Genomic DNA, 23,766 nt, shown 5'->3' on the forward strand with positions numbered 1-23,766 from the left:
CTTCAGTTTTCTCGTTTAAAAAATGATGTTGAAATAAATGTTTTCTAAGTTTATGAAACTTCTGACTAGTAAAATAGTTAGAAGTTGGCATATATAATCTTAAATTTTGTGTTGAACAGTATTCAATTTAACATTTACTAAGTATATCTACTCTGTGCAGGGTATTGTGCTAAGCACTCATTGGGTGTATGTAATAATGAAAAAAAGATCAAAATTATGACTGTGAAGGTGTTTACAAAAATCTAATAGGTGAGATAGAACATGTACACAAATAAGTGCTGCCCAGGAAAGGTTGGGACAGTGTAAGAAGATATCAGGGTATTGTTTATAGAAATTTCACTTAAAATATGTTAATTTTCAATGTACAGTCATGACCTTATTCATATGATGGCTGCTGAAATTACTTATCTTAGTGTTAAAGGGGTTCAAGCTCTGTACAAGTGACTTGCCTTATGTGAAATCTTATCAGGTACTTAAAAGTTCTGAGTTCCAATTTGAGTTAATGATTCACTTTTCAGAAATACTGTTTTAGGAACTCTTTCTTGCAGAATCTAATTTTGTCACTTTTTAAAATCTCCGTGAAGGTACATGGTAGTAAAATAAACATTCTACATTCTTGGAAGATTTAAGGGAGCCAATTGGTTCATTTGATAGTTTAAAAAATTATAATATTGACATCTAGTTTTCATAATATGACATTTCATATTATGTTTTTTACAAATCACATTTAAAAGGATCTGGTGAAACTCAGCCGTAAAGGAACACCGTGGTGAGTCCTTTGGTAAAATGAAGAAGCATTTTGTAACTTTTACTTTAATACTTTGGATCTGTGATTTCGTCTGTGCTGGGTATTCCCTCCACCAATGGAGATTTAAACCTTTATGTGTTTTCTAATTATACTCATGGATATAAAGCTGGAAGGGACCTTAGAGGTTATCTAGTCCAGCCCCTTCATTTTACAGATGAGAGAAGGTCAAAGGCCACCCCCTCCAGGTTACATAGATAGGAGAGGGGAAAGGGTATAAACATTTATATAGCACCTACAATGTGATAGGCACTGTGTTAAGCATTTTTTTTTTTTTTTTACATATACCTCATTTGATCCTCACAACAACCTTGTGAGGTAGGTACTATTTATTTTCCTGTTTTACAGTTGAGGAAACTGAGGTAAATAGATTTAAGGGACTGGCCCAGATTTACACAGTTCGGATTTGAACTTGGTTCTGACTAATTCCAAGCTTAGCACTCTATCCTTTGCAACACTAGCTGCTGCTTGTATATCATAATTGGGATTTGACCTCAGATCCAGCATTCTTTCCACTGTGCCATGTTGCCTCTGTAATTCTTGTCCCATTTCTTTCTATAAGTTTTCCCTAGAGGATTTGCTTAACTAGCTGGAGCCTTTCCATCGAGTAAGTATTTACCACTTGCTGTGTTCAAGGTATCTGCTATCTATGTGTTGGAGATGCAAAGACAAAACCAAAAATAGCCCTACCCCAGGTAATATACTTTATACTGAAAGAAGTATGTAAAGAAACTCCATATATATATATATATAGAGAGAGAGAGAGAGAGAGAGAGAGAGATACAGGTATCGATTGATATGGGATATTACATGTAAGCAGATTAGTTCATGTATGTATGTATCTGTGTGCATCTATAGCATGAATATGTAGATGCACACTGAAGTTTATGAGTATATTCCTTCCAGTTGAATGTTTATCAACTTCTACAATATGTGTATAAAATTTGATGAGTGAGAGCACTAATAACTAGATCAGGTAAGGCTTCCTTTAGGAGGTGACATATAAATTGAGCCTTGAAAAAAGCTAGGGTCCTATAAGGCAGAAGTGAGGATGTATATTCTCTCTATGAGGTAATATTCTGTGCAGTGAAAGAGGTGGGGAAAGTAATAAGCATTTTTATAGTGCGTGAGTTCTGTGAGTTTTGTAAATATTATCTTGTTTGATCATCACTCCACCTCTTCCACGTAGGAAGGTGGTATTACAATCCCCATTTTACAGTTCAGGAAACTGAGGCAGTAGGTTAAGTGACCTGCCCAGAGTCCAGTTGATGAGAGATAGTGTAAGGGTAACAACTAAGAGACTAGTTTAATTGAAATGTAAATGAATCTTGGAAGAGAGGTCTAGTGTGAAGTATGCCTTGAAAAGTAGTCTGAAGTCATATTGTGAAGGACTTTTTAAATGTCAAGTTTAGAAATATTTTTTAAATTTTAGAGGCGTCAGGAGCCAATGAAAGCTTTTGAGCCCAGCAGTTTCACTGTTGCTAATTTAGGAATATAATTTTGGCAGCTTTGTGCAGGATAAATTGGAGAAGTAAAGACTAGAAACTGAAAGTGCAATTTAGAGGCTTTTGTAGTGATAGTAGTTCCAGTGAGAGTTGATGAGGGCTTGAACTGGAATGGTGACTATCATTGAAGAGAAGGGGTCATGGATGAGAGATATTGTAAAGAATAAGGGTCAACCAGTGTTGTCATCTAAATAGATTTGGGGTATGAGGGAGAGGTGTTGAGGATGACTCAGAAATTTGAAACGTAGATAACTAGAAGGATGGTGGTGCCTCAAATGAAATAGGGAAATTTGGAGTAGAAGTGGATTGGGAGTAGGGGTGGTTACTTTGGAAGATAATGATTTCCATTTTGGTAATACTGACTTTGAGGTACCTATAGGACATTCTAGTCTTGAGATGTCCAGCATGCGGTAAGGATAGGGATATAGACTCATTTATGTTGAGATAATTGAATTCATGTTCCTTCCTCTTGTGTTTATATTTTAGTTTCATTTAAAAGAGAATTTCAGTATGGATGTGATTCAGTTCATCCATTAGTGTGTCAGCATGGTTATTGACCAAAAGATGGCACTTTGCTTACAGAAGTTTAAATCAAAGTTTGTAGGTCGTTCAAGAAAAGTGATTCTTGTCACCTTCTGCCCCCTTTTCTGCCTTTGTAATTTTGGTCAGGGTGGGAACAGTATTGGACTTAGGGCTATTTTGTATTTTTTGTCTGTTTTATGGGTTTCTTGGCTCAAAAATTCAGTATTGGGTGCCCAGTTTATTGATAATTTTTTTAAATTCAGGAATTTCTTAATAATACCTGATGTGTAAACAATATGCACATATATTATGTGTACATACACAATGCCATACCCACCTTTAGAAACACAGTTAGATAAGGGATGTATCATTGGTATCAAGTCTGAAATATTTAGTAATTTGGATGTTTTAGATAATTTGTAATTTTTAGATGGGCTTTTACCATTTCATTCATATTTGCAATATACTGAATTGGTTACCTAAATCAGTTCAAATTTACTACATGTATATCTTAGGGTTTTGAACTAAAAATAGTACCTGGGAAAGTTGAACTGGTGTACTAGAAAGTCCTATGAACTTGGAGACAAAGAGCCTAAATTTGAATCCTGCTCTGCAGGAGTACTCTTGAGTGCTGTGGGTGAGTTATAATCTGGGACTCAATTTCCTCTCACATAAAATAAGAGCTTTGGACTAGAGAGCAGCCAGTGCTCCTCTTAGCTCAAAATATATGGTTTGATGATCAGTGAGGTTTAGATTTAAAAACTCTGAGTATGCCTTTTTTTACTTAATCACTCAACTTTTAAATCTTCAATTGTAAAATAACCCATACAGTAAATAAAATTTTCTTATGAACTTAATTATCAGCAATCAAAAATGGTTTTAGAAGTTTTAAATTTCTTTCCTCTAACTCAAAATTAGTTCACTCTTGAATTGAACAAATACTTCTTCACCTCTCATGTCTGTGTCCCCAATAGTGCCATGAATAGTAGTATTTTAGGTGCTGTGTTACGTGGGTACTTTCCTCTGGGAATTTATAATCTTTTTGGAGATAAAGCATAAACACAAGAAAAGCTAAATTACAGTACAAGCTTTTAATAACAATTCAAGATAATAATAGATGAGATGTCAGCAGGCAATTTAACTGGTACTATTAAGAATAGTTTGAATTTGAATTTTCTCTCCTCCTATTCTGCTTGATCTTATGACATTACTGACCAGCCCCTTCTGGTGGATACTGTATTCCTTTCGCTTCTATGACTCTTCTCTCTGACCTTTCCTCAGGCTCCTTTGGTCGTTCATTATCCTGTTACTGTCCATTAGTTCCACAAAGGCTCTGGTCTGGGCCATATTTCTCTATATACTTTCTCCCTTGGTGATCTTACCAATATCCACAGCTTCAGTTATGTCTATGTGGATGACTCTTAGATCTAGAAATCCAGTCCTAACCTCTGTTCAGTCATTTTCTTACATTACCAATGGCTCTCTGTGCTTCTCTACCTGGATGTTCCATTGATGTCTGAAATGGAACTCATTACGTTTTACCCTTTACCTTCAAACTTCTGATTGCTGATTAAGACTAGTCTACCCTGTTACCTAGTTTTGAAACTTTGGAAGTCATCCCCGACTTTTACTCCCGTCATTCTTAAAGTCCTATCGGTTGCCACATCTAGTTTTCTGTAACTCCACAACCTCTCTCAGATCCATCCCTTTCCTTTCACTTATACCTGGCCTTCCTAGTTTAGGCCTCCATCACCTCCACCTCTTAAAATATCAGGTTTGCTCAAAGTACAGGTGAGGAGCCAAGACGCCAACACTAGACCAGCCTTTCTTAATCTGGATTCAAATAATCTTGATTTGTGGCCCTAATTGTGCCAGGTAGCTGTGTGACTTTAAACCTCCCTGAGTTTCTATTTCCTTATCTTTGAAATATGGTTAATTCTTGTATTAAGTCACAGACTTGTGGTGAGGATCATATGAGTAAGTATAAAGCAGTTTGTAAATAGTCTTGTGCTAGACAAATGTCAGTAATTATTATCATTTTTATTACTTCTTAAAATTTACTCTTTCCCATTGATGGTATTCTAATTCATGTTCTCCCTTTCTCTATCTAGTCTCTCCTTTTCCAATCCATTCATTATACTTTCTGTAAGAACCTTTTTACCTTCCACATTCCAAGCTCTTTTATGTGACTTTCATGGTTCTATAAGGGCTTACTTTTCATGTTGTATCTTTTTCTTACTACTCCCCAACTATTTAGCTGATTCTCTTTACTGTATCTCATACAACACATCCTTGGTCTCTGGACTTTTCCCTGTACAATTTCCTACCTTTTTCTTCAGCTTTTTTTTATTCCTGTTTCTCTGCTACTCAGAGATGCAGTTTGTGGTGTCCTTCCATGAAATTGTATCAGATCTCTGTATTCTCTGAATCCCTACTACATGAATTTGACTTATCTCAGCTATATTAGGTGTTTGTCAGGTGTTTAGAATCACAAGCATCCTAAAATCAGAGCTAGAATGGCCCTTAAAAGATGGTTGAGTCCAACGCTTATTTTATGGATAAGGAAATTGAGGCACAAATGTTAAGTGACTTGCCCAGGGTCACACAAGTAGTGAGCATCTAATTTACTTAGACCACTACCTTGCTGACTCCAAGTTTAGTGCCTTCTCCACTATGCCACATGCATCTCACATTTTTATTACTTGCCAGAAATGATAGCTTAAGTGAAATGAGTTATTTTTCTTTTTTTCACCATCAGTAAGAAAAAATGTGTTTATATTGTAGTATGAAGGGTTTGCAACAGCCTTTTTTTTTTTTTTTTTTGAAAAGTCTCAGTAAAAAGTAAGGTCTTAGAAACGTTAGATCACCAGGATAGATTGCCATTTGAATCTAAGTAAGAGCATTTGTTTTAGGTCAGCGATAGTCTAAAGCTTGTCAAGACACTTCTTATTTCTATTATATTTGAATGGATATCTGTCAAATGTTTGTTTAGTTGAAGGTGATAATAAATCTGGTTCTAAAATTACAGAGCAGCGTAACCCAATCTAGAGAGTCTTAACTGATACTTTTTAAAAGTTATTTGACATGTAGACTTTGACTTAACTAAAAGAAAGAATTAAAAGTTTTAAACATATAAAATGAATTTTCATTTTTTTGGTTTCGTGATCTCAAGGCTAGGATTTAGTGTTAGATGTCTGGGGGCAGATGTCACTAGTTCAATAGACATTTATTATCTCTTGTCTGCAGAGCACTGTATTAGGCAAAATTTGGTTAGGTAATTGCCCATTTTCTTAGGGTGCGTAAAGATTAGTGGGGAATGTGGCATATTACTAGATATTAAATTTGTAATTAAATACTTAAAAGAAAATACAAAGTTCTTTAGGAGGCCTGTGGTGGAGGAGAAAGTCATTACCAACTGAGGTAATTATCAAGGAAGGCTTCTTAGAAAAGATAGTATCTGAGTTAGTCTTTGAACCTTATGGTTCTGATTGTGATACAAGCCTTAATTTATTATCACATTAGGAAAGTATATATTATGGAACAGTTTTATGTTGAATTATTTATTTTCAGCCTAAAGATAGGTTTTTTAAAAAAAAAAACCTTAAATTTTTTGCTATTTCTCTTATACTTCAAGTAATAATATATTTGATTGAAATGAAGAATCTGAGAATGTATTGTATCAAAGCTGTAGGTTTCATTTGTGCTAGATAATCTTATTTGGTTAATTGTTCAATATGTAACCAAGTTTGGATTTGAACTTGGTTCTACTCTGTTCCTCTCAGGTGAATATTTGCAATAAAAGTATTTATTTGTCAGAAATGGGAGCATTTAACTTCTCAGTTTCATCTCTTCTTTATAGTCCCTTGATTAGATCATGGAAATATAAAATATTCTATGTATTTAGGCCTTGAAAATATAAATTCCCCATCTTCATATTTTAAATTGCAGAAGACTTGTTTTTTAAGTAATGAGATAATATTTTTAAAGCTCTTAGCACAATATCTGACCCATAACAGCTTTTATATAATGCCAGCCATTATTATTATTATTATTGAGATATCCCAGAGTATTTTCAGTTGAGGCTGTATTTCAGCTTGTATTCACTAACCTTTTTGAAAATTAATTCTTCTCTTAAACATTGTAAATAAGCATAAGAAAAAACATCAACCAACTCTTGGACACCACGTTAAGACAAATTATCATGATTACTCAAAAATAATATTTAGCTGATATCCTTAAACATTTACATTGTACATACATAGTTTATTATATTTTTTGGTATAGCATCTCCTGAAATACTTTGGCCATAGAACACTGGGCTTGAAAAATTGATGCAACCCATAAATATTGGTCTGAGCACAAGGAGAGTTGGGAAATTTTAGGTAATTAATTGAGCCTTATTCATACCCTCCAAATTTTTGCACCTAAGTTCCTTTGATACCTACACAATTTCATGTATACTATTTTAGAGAAAAATAAATGGCCAACATAGTATTCCTCTCCTAGGATTCCCCATTTATATTACATTAGCACATCAGGGATCCTTGGAACACAGTTTGGACAGTACTGTTTTAGTGCAGTGTTTTAGAAGCACAAAATAAAATGTTGCCCTTAAATAACATCTGCTATTTTAAATAACAGTTGTTATTAGGAAGTAAGAGGGGGGCAAAAAACCCAAAACTTATTACTGTTACATTTTAACAGTTATGTTTAAAGAAGTTCAGAAAATGAGATTTTTTTCAGTGTTGACTTGAGAAAGTGAGGAGTTTTCTTTAAAAAGAAAAGAAAAATTTAAGAATACTACTCACTTTACATTAACTGATGTGGAGCTGAGTATCTTCTACTTCTTTTCTCAGCTCTCATAGTATGATTGCATATGATTTTCTTGTCAGAGTTACCATTCAGGCACTGCCTAATGTGCAGGCACTGTTGTGAAGAACTTGCATCTAGGTTTTAGAGAAAATATTGGAATTTTGTTGGAGTGCCAGTTTTATGAAGCTCTATAACTTAACAATTGAGTTGGATAGCATAGGTCATAGGATTTTAGTGTGAGAAGTGGAAGGGACCTTACAAGTATCTGGTCTTATAATTTTATACATGAGCAAATGGAGGCCCAGAGAGGTTAAGTGCCTTGCCCAGGATCACACAGCTAATAAGTGGCAGAAGAAAACAAGATTCAAACCTAGGTATTCTGACTCCTAACTCAGCACTTTTCTCCCAGATTTGGCTTGTGAGGTGTTGTCAAGAGTATTTTAATTATTAGTAATAGCTCAAAACCTCAGAAAGTTAAAAAGTAGAGAAGAATGGACAATTAAGCTGTAAATCTCAAGGTTCAAGAACATTGGCAAACAAGATTTTATTTTTCCTTAAGCAAATAACAGCAAGAAAATTTGGTGCTTTACATGAGACTGTAATTTTAAAATCATCTTTTGAGTCAACGCAGTCTAGTAACTGATAGTAGTAACATTCTGCTATAAGATTCTGTGATTCCGTAACCAGTTTCTCATTTAATTTTTAATATAGACCTCTGAGGTAGATCGTGTGTATAGCAGTGTACCTATTTTGCAGATGTGGAAATTGAAGCTCAGAGAGGTGTGATACACTGAAGGTCACATAGATAACAAGTAAATTTACCAGGATTTGAACTTACATCTTCTTCCAAGTCCAGAACCCCATCTCTTTCACTAGGCTCACTGTTGTATATATAAAACATAAAGAGTTAGTGAGACAATACTGTTAAGCTGGAATTGATGATTTGCTTTGTGTTGAGCAGTTACATTTTATGTAGTAAATTAAGAATTGACTTTTTTTTCTTTTCTCTAGGAAGATGATCCATATAATCATGACCATCTACTTTCTGCATGGAAATGAAGAAAATACAATTGGTTCCGAAGTTGAAGATCTGTATTTTTGTGGAATGTTTTCAGAATGAGAAATACATCTGGTTATCTTGGTGAATGTAGAAGGATGAGAAGAGCGTTATGATGGCAAAAAACAAAGAACCTCGTCCTCCATCCTATGCTATCAGTGTAGTAGGATTATCTGGGACTGAAAAGGACAAAGGTAACTGTGGCGTTGGAAAGTCATGTTTGTGCAATAGATTTGTGCGTTCCAAAGCAGATGAATATTATCCTGAGCATACCTCCGTGCTTAGTACAATTGACTTTGGAGGACGAGTAGTCAACAATGATCACTTTTTGTACTGGGGTGACGTAACACAAAGTGGTGAAGATGGAATAGAATGTAAAATCCATGTCATTGAACAGACTGAGTTCATTGATGATCAGACTTTCTTGCCTCATCGGAGTACGAATTTGCAACCATATATAAAACGTGCAGCTGCATCCAAATTGCAGTCAGCAGAAAAACTGATGTACATTTGCACTGATCAGTTAGGCTTGGAGCAAGACTTTGATCAGAAACAAATGCCTGAAGGGAAACTCAGTGTGGATGGGTTTTTATTATGCATTGATGTAAGTCAGGGATGCAATAGGAAGTTTGATGATCAACTTAAGTTTGTCAATAACCTATATATACAGCTGTCAAAATCAAAAAAACCTATAATAATAGCAGCAACTAAATGTGATGAATGTGTAGATCATTATCTTCGAGAGGTTCAGTCATTTGCTTCAAACAAAAAAAACCTCATTGTGGTAGAAACTTCAGCACGATTTAATGTCAACGTTGAGACATGTTTCACTGCACTGGTACAAATGTTAGATAAAACTCGTGGCAAACCTAAAATTATTCCCTATCTGGATGCTTATAAAACACAGAGACAACTTGTTGTCACAGCAACAGATAAATTTGAAAAACTTGTGCAAACTGTGAGAGATTATCATGCAACTTGGAAAACTGTTAGTAATAAATTAAAAAATCATCCTGATTATGAAGAGTATATAAACTTAGAGGGAACACGAAAGGCCAGAAACACATTTTCAAAACACACAGACCAACTCAAACAAGAACATATAAGAAAAAGAAAAGAAGAATATATCAATACACTGCCTAGAGCTTTTAATACCCTTCTGCCAAATCTTGAAGAGATCGAGCATTTGACCTGGTCAGAAGCCATAAAATTAATGGAGACACGGACAGAATTCCCATTGTGTTTTGTGGTGCTAGAAAAAACACCCTGGGATGAAACTGACCACATAGACAAAGTGAATGATAGGCGGATTCCATTTGACCTCCTTAGCACTTTGGAGGCTGAAAAAGTCTACCAGAATCATGTACAGCATCTAATATCTGAGAAGAGGAGAGTGGAAATGAAGGAAAAATTCAAGAAGACTCTGGAAAAAATCCAGTTCATTTCACCTGGACAACCCTGGGAAGAAGTTATGTGTTTTGTAATGGAGGATGAAGCCTTTAAGTACATCACTGAGGCTGATAGCAAAGAGGTATATAGTAGGCATCAGCGAGAAATAGTTGAAAAAGCCAAAGAGGAGTTTCAGGAAATGCTTTTTGAACATTCTGAACTTTTTTATGACCTGGATCTTAATGCAACACCCAGTTCAGATAAAATGAGTGAAATTCATACCGTTTTAAGTGAAGAACCCAGATATAAAGCTTTACAGAAACTTGCACCTGATCGAGAGTCCCTTCTACTTAAACATATAGGGTTTGTTTATCATCCCACTAAAGAAACCTGTCTTAGTGGTCAAAACTGCATGGACCTTAAAGTAGAGCAGCTGCTTGCTAATAGTCTTTTACAGCTGGATCATGGTCGCTTACGTTTGTACCATGATAGCGCCAACATAGAAAAAGTGAATCTTTTCATTTTGGGAAAGGATGGCCTTGCGCAAGAACTAGCAAATGAGATAAGGACACAGTCTACTGATGATGAGTATGCCTTAGATGGAAAAATATATGAGCTAGATCTTCGACCAGTTGATTCCAAGTCGCCTTACCTTTTGGGTCAATTATGGAATGCTGCCTTTAAGCCACATGGATGCTTCTGTGTGTTTAACTCTATTGAATCACTTAATGTTATTGGGGACTTCATTGGAAAAATAAGGACTGAAGCTTCACAGATTAGGAGAGATAAGTATATGGCTAATCTTCCATTTACATTAATATTGGCTAATCAGAGGGATAGTGTTAGCAAAAATTTACCTATTCTCAGGCACCAAGGGCAGCAGTTGGCAAACAAGCTACAGTGTCCTTTTGTAGATGTACCTGCTGGTACATATCCTCGTAAATTTAATGAGACTCAAATAAAACAAGCTCTAAGGGGAGTATTGGAATCAGTTAAACGCAATTTGGATGTGGTAAGCCCTGTTCCCACCAATAAAGATATATCTGAAGCTGACCTGAGAATTGTCATGTGTGCCATGTGTGGTGATCCATTTAGTGTAGATCTTATTCTTTCACCCTTTCTTGACTCTCATGCTTGTAGTGCTGCTCAGGCTGGACAGAATAACTCTTTAATGCTTGATAAAATCATTGGTGAAAAAAGAAGACGAATACAGATTACAATATTATCTTACCATTCTTCAATTGGAGTAAGGAAAGATGAACTAGTCCATGGATATATATTAGTTTACTCCGCCAAAAGGAAAGCATCCATGGGAATGCTCCGAGCATTTCTTTCAGAAGTTCAAGATACTATTCCAGTACAGTTGGTGGCAGTTACTGACAGCCAAGCAGATTTTTTTGAAAATGAAGCTATCAAGGAGCTGATGACTGAAGGAGAACACATAGCAACTGAGATCACGGCTAAATTTACAGCATTGTATTCTCTATCTCAGTACCACCGGCAAACTGAGGTTTTTACATTGTTCTTCAGTGATGTTTTAGAGAAAAAAAATATGATAGAAAATTCCTATTTGTCTGACAGTACCAGAGAGTCAACACATCATAATGAGGATGTATTCCTTCCATCTCCTAGAGACTGTTCTTTTCCCTATACTGGCTTTGATTCAGAAGATGATACTGAAGCACCACCACCATATAGTCCAATTGGGGATGATGTTCAGTTGCTTCCAACACCTAGTGACCGTTCCAAGTATCGTTTAGATTTAGAAGGAAATGAGTACCCAATTCATAGTACTCCAAATTGTCATGATCATGAACGAAATCATAAAGTGCCTCCACCCATAAAACCCAAACCAGTTGTAGCTAAGGCAAATGTAAGAAAATTGGATCCAAACCTTTTAAAGACAATTGAAGCTGGAATTGGTAAAAACCCAAGAAAGCAAACCTCTCGAGTTCCTTTGGCACATCCTGAAGATATGGATTCTTCAGATAACTACGCAGAACCTATTGACAGCATTTTTAAACATAAGTGCTACTCTGATGAGATCTACGTTGTCCCAGATGATAGTCAGAATCGCATTATTAAAGTTAGAAACTCATTTGTAAATAATGCCCAGGGAGATGAAGAAAATGGATTTTCTGATAGAACATCAAAGAGTCATGGGGAACGGAGGCCTTCAAAATACAAATACAAGTCAAAGACATTATTCAGCAAAGCCAAATCTTACTATAGGAGAACACATTCAGATGCAAGTGATGATGAGGCTTTTACCACTTCTAAAACAAAAAGAAAAGGAAGGCATCGAGGAAGTGAGGAAGATCCACTCCTTTCTCCTGTGGAAACCTGGAAGGGTGGCATTGATAACCCTGCTATTACTTCAGATCAGGAATTGGATGATAAAAAAATGAAGAAGAAAGCACAGAAAGTAAAAGACGATAAAAAGGTAATTGTATTTAAAAATTTGAGTTTTTGGTCAAATTTTAAGATTTTGGTGTTGTCCAAGTTTTTATTTTAGATAGCTATTTACAATCTTAAAAGGCACTGAATTTGATAAATTACCCATACGTATTCCTAGTGTGGCATTTACATTCATGAGTTTTATTACTGTATATCAGATATTTCTTGAGCAACCTTTTAATCCACACTTGAACAGTTATATTCTTTTGAACATTTTATTTTAATTGGATAAGTTACTATTTTATTCCATTTGTTGGCATTGGTTGGTGCAGGGTTGGGGGACCTGCAGCCTTGTGGCCCTCTAGGTTGTCAGGTGTGGTCCTTTGAATCCAAAGTTTATAGAATGAATCCTTTTATTGAGGGGAATTGTTAATGAATTTATTAAGGGGATTTTGTTCTGTGAAATTTGGATTCAGTCACAGGGCCACACTTAAGGACCTAGAGGACCACATGTGGCCTTGAGACTGCAGGTTTCCCAACCCTGGCCATTGTAGTTGTGAATTATTTCTTTTATTTGAATGGGAATTTGATTTGATCTTCTCTCTCTGTCTCTTTTATATAAACCCACATTCTGGGTGGGTAGAATTGTTTGTACCCTGTACATTATAAAGTAGCCTTTAGGGCTCCAACTAAGAGGCAGTTTAGGTAATTTTCCTGCTAGCTTTAAAGAAAGTGGGAACATCTCCTCTCTCCTTCTTCTTTGCTTCCTTCCTCTTTTTGTTAAGAAGATAGTGTAGTAATGCCTTGTCCACACAGATTCTCAGTTTGTGTTTATTGAATTGAATGTAGTATTTTCCACTTAGTACTTAGTTTTATGCCAGATGTTTGTGTTGATGAATAGAACCTTTAAATATGTTTTAAAGCCAAGGTTTGTGGATATAGCCTTTAAACTTTCTGCAAGGGCTGTGACCTTTTAATGTCGCATGCTGATTGCTGTCCCCATTAATTTATTCTTTCCTGTTGCCATTTATTCTAGAGCAAAAATACTGCTGCTTGGAAATGTTTTTATTTGTCTCAGATTTGACTGATTTTCCCTTTTTTTTACGCAGTACATTGAACGTAGGATGTATGATGCACTGTGGGTAGGCAGAAAGGTTTAAAAGGTTTAGGCCGGGAAGATTTTTGTTTTATATGTAGTTAATACAAAGGGATGATCTACATTGGCAGTAAACATTAGGAGCCTGACAGTGTGTGGTATGAACACTTGTAACTCGCAATTTTAATTTTTGTTAAAATTTATTTTTCAAGATTTGGTTTTTATTTTTGTCCTGGCCTAATTATTTTTGGCTTGGGAGTATATTTGTATAGGTGACTGGGAACAAAAAAGAGTTCTTAAAGAATTTGTTAGGTTGGTGAATTCTTGAGCAGCTGTGTTAGAATCTGAATAAAAATATTTTCCAAGGTTGTCTGCTGATAATCAAACCTGATTAAATTAGTTAAAATGCAGATATTTGGAATGTGCATACAGGCCTTCCTATAAAATAAATTATAGCTTTGTTCCATTTACAATTTTCAATAACTTTCTACTAATGCTTGGTATGTGCCCTTATATGTGTGGCAATTATCGGATTATTTTAAGATTAGGAGTATTAAAAGTTTTCTTTTTTGAAAAGTTGATTTGACCTTGACTTTTTTTTTTCCTATAAAATGCCTATTCATGCTTGGGTTACTATTATACTCAACCACCATCACTGTGCTCTCTCTGTCTCACCACTTTACCCCTAATTCCAGCTAAATTTGACTGATCTAGCCTATTAGTTCCTATCCTTTCCCAAACAATCTTAGTCTCTCCAGTAATTAACTCACCATTCTCATCTCTTTACCAAATCATTCTGAAGTAATCCTTTACTCCCCCCCCCTTTTTTTTAAAAATCCCAGCTCACAAGGCCCTGAGGGCAATGGATAAAGATTTTTATTTTTCCTCTCCAATGTAATGATGCTCTTAGACATTTATCTATAGTGATAAATGTATGTATATTCACATTTTAATTACTTATATCTCTTTAAACTCTAATTCTTTTCTCTTGCATTTGGACTGAAGTTGTGTTTGCATTTGACTGAAGTCAGGCTCACATGGAATAATTTTAAAACTACCTACAAGAGAATTTTCTATTTTATTGTCAGCCTACCTGATTTATTTTTCCATACTCATGTTACCATCTACACATATCTGCCCTTTTTTTTTTCTGGTATAAGTACTTGATAGTATTTAAGTAGTGAAAGAGAATTGAAAGGATTGACTTTTCTTAGGTAAATATTTTTGTATAACAGGGCAGGCTACTATTGGTCCCAGAATCAGTTGAGTAAAAGCAAAAAAAAAACCCCAAAACTTTGTAAACCACTTATAGTTGCATTTATAAAAATGTCAGTTTTGATGCTTCTTAATGTAGGTTCAAGTCTGCAGTCAATATTCAATTACTGTGTAACTCAAGATGGTATAATTATAATGGAAGTAAAGTCAAGATAGCATAGAAAAACTTTATGATTTGTATGCCAAATTTTATTCATGGCTCAACATACACTTAAAATGTTGAAATGTAACATAGTATAATATGTCAACACAGTGGAACCTATTTTTACCCTTCTTTCTGTAAAATTTGCCTGTAGAAAGCTATTTGCTTATATAGGTGATGTCCCATGTGTCATTACATAGTGTTTTATCAGTAAATTAGAGAGAGAAAACTCTGGAGGTTTAACTTGACTAGGAAAATGTTCTAGATAAATTAGGGATAGATAGTTTGAGTAAAATAATTGGCATTATAATTGAATTCATTAAACATATGTTGTATGTGTTTAATGCCATTAGCCTGTTATTATAGCAGAGGGATTTTAAAGGGTAAAACTTTTTCTTCTCTTGAAAAGTATAAAGTCTTTTTGCTGAGATGAAACATTGCATTGAAGAAATGACTGAAGAATGATTCTTTGGCAGTGCACAAGCATACTTCTCCTAAACACGTTAATTAGTTTCCACAACATTATAAGAAGTAGTTGAAGCAACAATATTATAAATGAAAGGTAATCATTGGGCTGACATTTAGTCTATAGAAGTCTAAAAGCAAAGTTTATGGAAACACCAGAAAGTAGTAGAATGGGTCTGCCTGGAGATGTGCTGGAAAGGAAGGAAAAGTATTAAGGACCTACTACATACCACACATTTTACTAAGTGTTTGTATCACTCATTTGATATATCATCTCATTTGATCTTTGCAAGAGGTAGATACTATTATTGTCCCTGTTTTCCAGTTGAGGATACTAACTCAGATAGAAATGTAGTGACTTGCTCAGAGTCACACAGCTAGTGTCTAAGGCCTGATTTGAATTCAGATCTTCCTCTCTCTGAACTTAGCACTCTAAATCTTCTCTGCCATATAAGTGCTTATAACTGGATGAGATATGGAGGTCTCAGAGGCATAAGACACACCCCAAAGGTTTGTAGTCAGCTGTAGAATTGTCTTGCTTCAGGACAAAAATTAAAGACAGCCATGTATTGGAAGGAGAGTGGGAAAGAACTTTGTCCTCCCTAGGAATTCTTTAACTTAGTTTAAGATTTAGCAAAATATGCCTAATTCTTGGTTGGCTTTGAATGCTGTTCACTCTCCTCCATTCCTTTCTCCCCAATTTATCATATATAACTTTATGTAGTGCATAACCAGGTGGGGAAGATCTTTGAGCAATAACTATCTGAGCAATGCTGAGTCCTCTGATGTACAAATTTGGGAAGGTAACTAAGTTGGAACCTGTGAATTTAGGCTCCATATTCCTCTAATTCAAATATTTCAGTTGATAAGTAGGGTAATAAGTGGACAGTAACTGTGAAATTATGTAAACTGGGCTAAAAATTATTTTTTAAAGCATTTGTTTTGTTTTCTTCCTTTTGTGTTCCTGAATAACCATATGGAAGAATTAACTTCATACTGTGAATAGATTGCACTTGATTAGGGTTTCACTACCCTTATGAATGAGTTATTTCTATAAATATTTACTACATCTCTGATATTTAACAAACAGACCAGAGCACAGACTTAAGTTAGATACTAGTGCTGAAGAAAGTTGTTAGTGTTCCATGCTATTAAGAAATTAAGCTACTTATAAGCTAGTTTATTTGTAATTTCCAATTTGCCTACTAGCAAATTTATCCTAGTAGAGTACCAGCTCCTGTATAGATAGTAAGGAAATTCAAAATAAAGGACATTGTAGAGTAATTAAGGGAATAAATGCTTTGTAGATTTAACTCAACCTTAATGCATAGAGTTTAAGTTGTTAGTAAAGGTAATAAGGGTCATGGAAAGATAGACTAAAAATTAATTGGAAACTAAATAATCTAATCCTAAAGAATGAGTAGGTCAAACAGCAAATCATAGAAACAATCAATAACTTCATCCAAGATAATGACAATAAGAAGACAACATACCAAAACTTATGGGATGCAGCCAAAGCAGTTCTTAGGGGAAACTTTCTATTGCTAAGTGCTTAAATAAATAAAATAGAGAAAGAGGAGATTGGAATTGGAGGAATTGGGCATGCAACTAAAAAGGCTAGAAAAAGAACAAATTAAAAATCCCCAGTTAAATGCTAAATTAGAAATTTTGAAAAGCAAGGAAGAGATTAATAAAACTGAAATTAAGAAAACCATTGAACTAATAAATAAAACAGCTGGTTTTGTGAAAAAACCAACAAACCTTTGGTTAATTTGATGTAAAAAAAAAACAAACCAAATTACCAGTATCAAAAATGAAAAGCGTGAATTCACCAATGAAGAGGAAATTAAAACAGTAATGAGGAGCTATTTTGCCCACCTATATGCCAATAAATATGACATTCTAAATGAAATGGATGAATATTTACAAAATTATAAATTGCCCAGATTAACAGAAGAGGAAATAAAATAACGCCGTTTCAGAAAAAGAAATTGAATGAGCCATCAGAGTTCCCTAAGAAATAATCTCCAGAGCCAGATGGATTTACAAGTTAATTTTACCAAACATTTAAAGAACAATTAATTCCAATACTATATAAACTATTTGGAAAAGTAGGCAAAGAAGGAGTCCTACTAAATTCTTGTTATGATAAAAATATGGTGCTGATGTCTAAATTGGGAAGAGCCGAAACAGAGAAAAGTGTAGACCCATTTCCCTAATAGAATGTAGATGCAAAAATTTTAAATAAAATATTAGCAAAGAGATTACAGCAACTTATTTCGAAGATAATACACTATGACTATAGGATTTATACCAGGAATGCAGCGATAGCTCAGTATCAGGAAAACTGTCACCATAATTAACCATATTAGTAGCAAAATTAACAGAAATCATATGATTATCTCAATAGATGCAGGAAAAGCTTTTGACAAAATGCAACAACCATTGCTATTAAAAACACCAGAGAGCATAGGAATCAGTGGTGTTTTTCTTAAAATGATAAGTAGCCTCTAAAACCATGAGCTAGCATTCCCCATAATGGGGATAAACTAGAAGCATTTCCAGTAAGATCAGGGATGAAACAAGGATGTTCATTTTCACCACTGCTACTCAGTGTTGGTACTAGAAATGTTAACTTCAGCAATAAGAGAGGGAAAAGAAATCGATGGAATTAGAATAGGCAGTGAGGAAACAAAGCTATCCTTCTTTGCAGATGATAGGATGGTATACTTAGAGAATCAACTGAAAAACAACTTGAAATAATCAACAACTTTAGCAAAGTTGCAGGACATAAAATAAACCCACATAAATTATCAGCATTTCTATATATTACTGACAAAGCCCAACAGCAAGAGATAGAGAAGTTCCCTTTAAACTAACTGTAGACAACATTAAATATTTGGGAATCTACCTGCCAAGACAAACTCAGGAACTATGTGAACACAATTACAAAACACTTTTCAAACAAAGTCCGATCTAAATAACTGGCAAAACATCAGATGCTCAGGGATCAGTCAAGCTAATATAATAAAACTACCTAAATTGATTTACTTATTCAGTTCCATACCAATCAAACTATCAAAAGATTATTTTATAAAGCTAGAAAAAATAACAACAAAATACATCTAGAAAAACAAAAGGCCCAGAATATCAAGGGAAAATTGCCTATTTGTCCCAGATCTCAAACTGTACTGTAAAGCAGCAATCATCAAAACTACTCGATGCTGGCTAAGAAGTAGAGCGGTAGATCAGAGGAATAGGTTAGGTACATAAGACATAATAGTCAGTGACTACAGTAATCTACTGTTTGATAAACCCAAAGACCCCTAGCTTCTGGGATAAGAACTCAATATTTGACACAAACTGCTGCGAAAACTGGAAAATAGTATGGCAGAAACTAGGCATAGACCAACATCTTACACTGTATACCAAGATTAGGTCGAAATGGGTACATAATGTTTATATAAATGGTGATACTATCAGCAAGTTAGGAGAACAGGGAATAGTTTACCTGTCAGATCTATGGAAAAGGGAAGAATTTATGACCGAACAAGATATAGAAAACGTTATGAAATGCAAAATGAATAATTTTGATTACATTAAATTAAAAAGTTTTTGCACAAAGACAATGCCACCAAGATTAGAAGGAAAGCAGAAAGCTGGGGAACAATTTTTACAGCCAGTGTCTCTGATAAAGGCCTCATCTCTAAAATAGAGAACTGAGTCAGATGTGTAAGAATACAAGTCACTCCCCAATTGATAAATGGTCAAAGGATATGAACAGGCAGTTTTCAGATAAAAAAATTAAATCTATAGTCATGAAAAAAATGCTCTAAATCACTATTGATTAGAGAAAACAATTCTGAGATATATCACACCTATCAGATTGCTAATATGACAAAAGAGGAAAACGATAAATATTGGAGAAGATGTGAGAAAATTGGTCCATTGTTGGTGCAATTGTGAACTGATCCAGCCATTCTGGAGAGCAGTTTGGACCTGTGCCCAAAGGCCTGTAAAACTGTGCTTACCTTTTGATTTGATCCAGCAATACCACTTCTAGATCTGTATCCCAAAGAGATCATAAAAATGAGAAAAGGACCCACATGTGCAAAAATATTTTTATCCTCTCTTTTTGTGGTGGCCAAAAATTGGAAATTGAGGGGATGCCCATCAATTGGGATATGGCTAAACAAGTTGTATATGAATGTAATGGAATACTATTCTTCATAAGAAATGACGAGCAGGCACATTTTAGAAAAATCTGGAAAGACTGGCATGAACTCATGCTGAGTGAAGCGAGCAGAGAACCAGGAGAACATTCTACACAGTAACAGCAATACTGCATGATGACCGACTTTGATAGACTTAACTATTCTCAGCAATGCAATGATCTAAGTCAGTTCCAAAAGACTCCTGATGGAAAATGCTATCCACATTCGGAGAAAGAACTGTGGAGTCTAAATGCAGCTCGAAGCATACTATTTTCTCTTGCTTTTTGTTTTTTCCTTCTCATGGTTTCCCCCTTTTGTTCTGATTCTTTTTCACAACATGACTAATGTGGAAGTATGTTTAATGTGATTGTACTTGTATAGCCTGTATTGGGTTGTATCCATCTTTGGGAAGAGGGAAAATTTGGAACTCAAAATCTTACAAAAGTGAATGTTGAAAACAAAAAGTAAACTTTTTAAAATGAAAAAAAAATTGTTAGGAAAAGATAGAAGGTTTTTTTGGGAGGTGAAACAAGTGGGGAAAGTTTCAAAGACTTAAGTGACCCTGGTGTGTGTGAGAGATGGTCAGAAGACTCTTGATAATCATTAAAGGGAGACATGAAGTAAGACTGGATGGCCTTGAATATCAGACTCAGGAGACTGAACTAGAGTTAAGAAGCCATATAGACATAAGTACTTATGAATCTGTAATTTTGTTGATATAGATGTTTTCTCCAGTCAAGTAGAGAGCAGCCAGTCTGTGCCTGTGGGTCTCAAACCTTATGTAAACTGTGTTCTCTGAAAGTAGCTAAATGGAATGATTGTAATGCTTTTGGCTCATTTCAGGTATCTCTCATTTGCCAGTTGTTAATAGAAAGTAGGTGGTACTAAATGATTAATGTTAAATCACAATATTGTCCATTGTCTTGGAACTGAATTTGGTTGCCACTTACTATATTAGCTTTTTTTTTTATAGTGTTATAGTCATTATGTAACTTGTGAATTGTCTTCACTCTCAGTCCCCTCATTTTATAGATGAACTGAAGTTGGTGACTTCCCTGTAGTAGTAAGTAGCATACAGCTAGGGTTTATGATCAGGTCCTTTAACTGCAAAGCTAGTGTTTTTTCTATGTTATTATACTACCTTTCCTTTCTAATCATGGAAACATGTAAGAGCCTCAAAAGATATATTCCAGGAGCCTAGCTTATTCAGTGCTACTTTTGCTCCTCATGTAATTTCTATATTTATTTATATACCTAGATTATACTTCTTATTGTTGTTCATTTGTTTTAGTCATATCTGACACTTCGTGACCTCATTTGGGGTTTTCTTGGCAAATATATTGGAGTAGTTTGTCATTACCTTTTCCAACTCATTTTATAGATGAGGAACTGTCAAACAGGATTAAGTGACATGCTCTAGGTTCCACAGCTAGTAAGTGTTTTGAACTCAGGAAAATGAGTCTTCCTGTCTTCAGGCCTAGAACTCTATTCACTGTACCAGTACAATAGACCATTTTCAGCTTTACTGTAGTCATACTCTTCTCCATGCCCTCAGTCAGCTAACTAAGGATTATTAAGATATAAAATATTTTCTACATTGAGAACTGATTATATGTGTGAAATAACTGACCTGGAGCTCCCCCAGCCTGCTTGCCCCCAACCTCTCCCCACAAAGGAAGGAGGAATAGCACAGATATTGGTATTAAATGATTTAAATAAAAGAGGTTAAAGATAGGGTGAGGTATTAGGGCATTGATGTTAAGGTTTGTCCTTTGTGGGGCAGTTAGGTGGTGCAGTGGATAGAGCACCAGTGCAGGAGTCAGGAGGACCTGAGTTCAAATGTCACCTCAGACACTTGACACTCACTAGCTGTGTGACCTTGGGCAAGTCACTTAACTCCAATTGCCTCTTCCTCGGTCATCTTCAGTCATCCTGATGAATATCTGGTCACTGGATTCAGATGGCTCTGGAGGAGAAGTAAGGCTGGTGACCTACACAGCCCTCCGTCACTCTAAACACAGTCAGGTGCAAGTCATGTCATCATTCTTTGGCAGTGAAGGATGAAGATGCACAGTTCTTTAGTGTGCTGATAATCTGAAGGGTCCTTTAAGTTAGCATTTATCTTATTTTGCAGCACTCCAGGCTTCTGTGAAGCAGTCTAAGGGGTTCCACAAAGAAAAAAAGTTTAAATGGCAGAAAAGAAAACAGCAGACCCAGTTGCACCCCAGTATGTGCGCAGAAAGGCATCAGATTGATCAAAGTAGATAACACGATAAAATTATTAGTCTAGGATTAGCCATGGGGTACGTATGCTAATGTATAGACTTGGTCAGAGCCATTGCTATTTGTAATTGGTAGACTAATTCATGAGCCAAGAACATACAGTCTGACCTGAATTCATGACACCTTATAGAAAAGCATTGAGGAATGTCATCTATCTATCATCTATCTGTTTATGTGGATAGATGGTCATCTTGGCTACTACATTCAGTAGTCTTCATGTCTTATCATTCTTAGCCTTTCTGCTGCATTTCATAAGAATCACTCTCCTTAGTATATGACAGTACATACTATACTTTTAGCCCAAACTATACCTCCTTCAGGACCCTTATTTCCAACTAGTTAATAATAAGTATCTTGGATGTCCTATAAATTGAATGGGGAAGTGATATGATAAATGGTATATACAGATAGACTAGAGATGAGTAGGGAAGAAAGCCTGAAAGCAGGCACATGCTCTTGTAGCCGGGATACTTTTGTATAAATTTATATATTAAGTGATGACTTGGAAATAGAGGAAGTTGTTGGATCTGAGCATTAACATGGAGTGGCTTAATAACAGCAGTATAGGAGAGCAAAGTCTGTAGATAGAAGTGAATATCTGACATAAATTAGGGATGCTACTTCAGGAAGCAAGGTGAGTTTGTGTTTTTATATTGAGTATGTGAATATTGAAATGGTAGAAACTCCTGAGAATTCTTACTGATTATCAGTATATATCAGAAACCATCATTTAAATAAGACTTCTTATTCTAGGGTATAAAATCTAGGCCACCTGGCCATCTTCAGGCATTTCTGTGTCTAATTCATTTCAATAGTAGGGAAGAATAATCCAAGATTTCTTTAGAATGTTCTTCAGTGCTTGCTGCCTTTTCTTTCTAAACCAAACTTCTGGCAAAAAGCTTACCTGTACTCATTACTTCAACATTTTTTCTCCACTTCTCACTCATTGTTCAACCCTGTGCAGCCTTCTACCTTATCAGTCTACTGGTGCTGTTTTAAGTGGCCTGTTAATCGCTGAATCTGATGTTTTGTTTTGCTTATCAGTCCTCATTCTTCTTGATCTCTCTGTTTGACATTGTTGACCACATGTTCTTCTCGGATGCTCTTTCCTGGGCTTTCTTGGTGCTAGCCTCTCCTCGTTCTCTTCCCCTTTCTCCTTGCTGTACTTAATTCTTCATGATCTTATTGTCACTGGTGGATTTAATGATCTCTCTGACACATCCACAGGGTGTCACAAAAGTCCTGAGGCATTTTAAAGTTATATAAAGTATTGAAACTTAACTGTAGAGAATTGACTCTCATCTTTGTCCTAAGCTTTTGTCCCAAAGCACCAGCTGCCATTTAGATATTCAAAATGAATGTTCTGCTGCAGGTATCTCAAATTCAACATGACCAAACAAAATATTCCTCTCAAACCCATCTTAAAACCTTTATTATTTCTAACAAGAATGCCACCTTTCTTCCAGTCTCTCAGTTTTGCAAGCTCATGTCGTCCGTTCCCCACCCTTCCTCATCCCGTACATTCTGGTATTTGTTAATTCTTACCATATCTACCTCCACGATATCATATCCAATCCCTCTCTACTCATACAGCTTCTAACTTAGGTGAGGTTCTTATCACTTTTTACAGGCTCTCATCACTTTTTGCCTTCTAAATGATCTCCTTATCTCAAGTCTCTTCCTGCCCCAATGTGTCTTCTATTTAGCTTCCTTAAGATTTTCCTTAGTGCACATCTGACTTTGTCGCTCCTGTTCAACAAATGCCCCAAGGGCTCCCTGTTGCCTATGGGATCAAATATTAACT

The 23,766-nt window shown here is 35.4% G+C and overlaps 1 protein-coding gene across 4 annotated transcripts in view; it reads left to right on the plus strand.

Annotated features, from left to right (window-relative positions):
- Window positions 1–23,766, plus strand: part of ARHGAP5 (Rho GTPase activating protein 5) — a 103,986-nt gene that overhangs the window by 2,994 nt on the left and 77,226 nt on the right. For all 4 annotated transcript variants that reach the window (XR_011970817.1, XM_072625649.1, XM_072625647.1 and 1 more), the window contains exon 2: window positions 8,656–12,533. Coding sequence is in view for 3 of the 4 variants with exons in the window: in XM_072625649.1 (XP_072481750.1) it covers window positions 8,814–12,533 (3,720 nt within the window). In the remaining variant the exon portion in view is untranslated. The remainder of the gene's footprint in view (window positions 1–8,655; window positions 12,534–23,766) is intronic.

This window comes from Notamacropus eugenii, chromosome 7 (genome assembly GCF_028372415.1).
Source record: "Notamacropus eugenii isolate mMacEug1 chromosome 7, mMacEug1.pri_v2, whole genome shotgun sequence".
Classification (NCBI taxonomy): Eukaryota; Metazoa; Chordata; class Mammalia; order Diprotodontia; family Macropodidae; genus Notamacropus; species Notamacropus eugenii.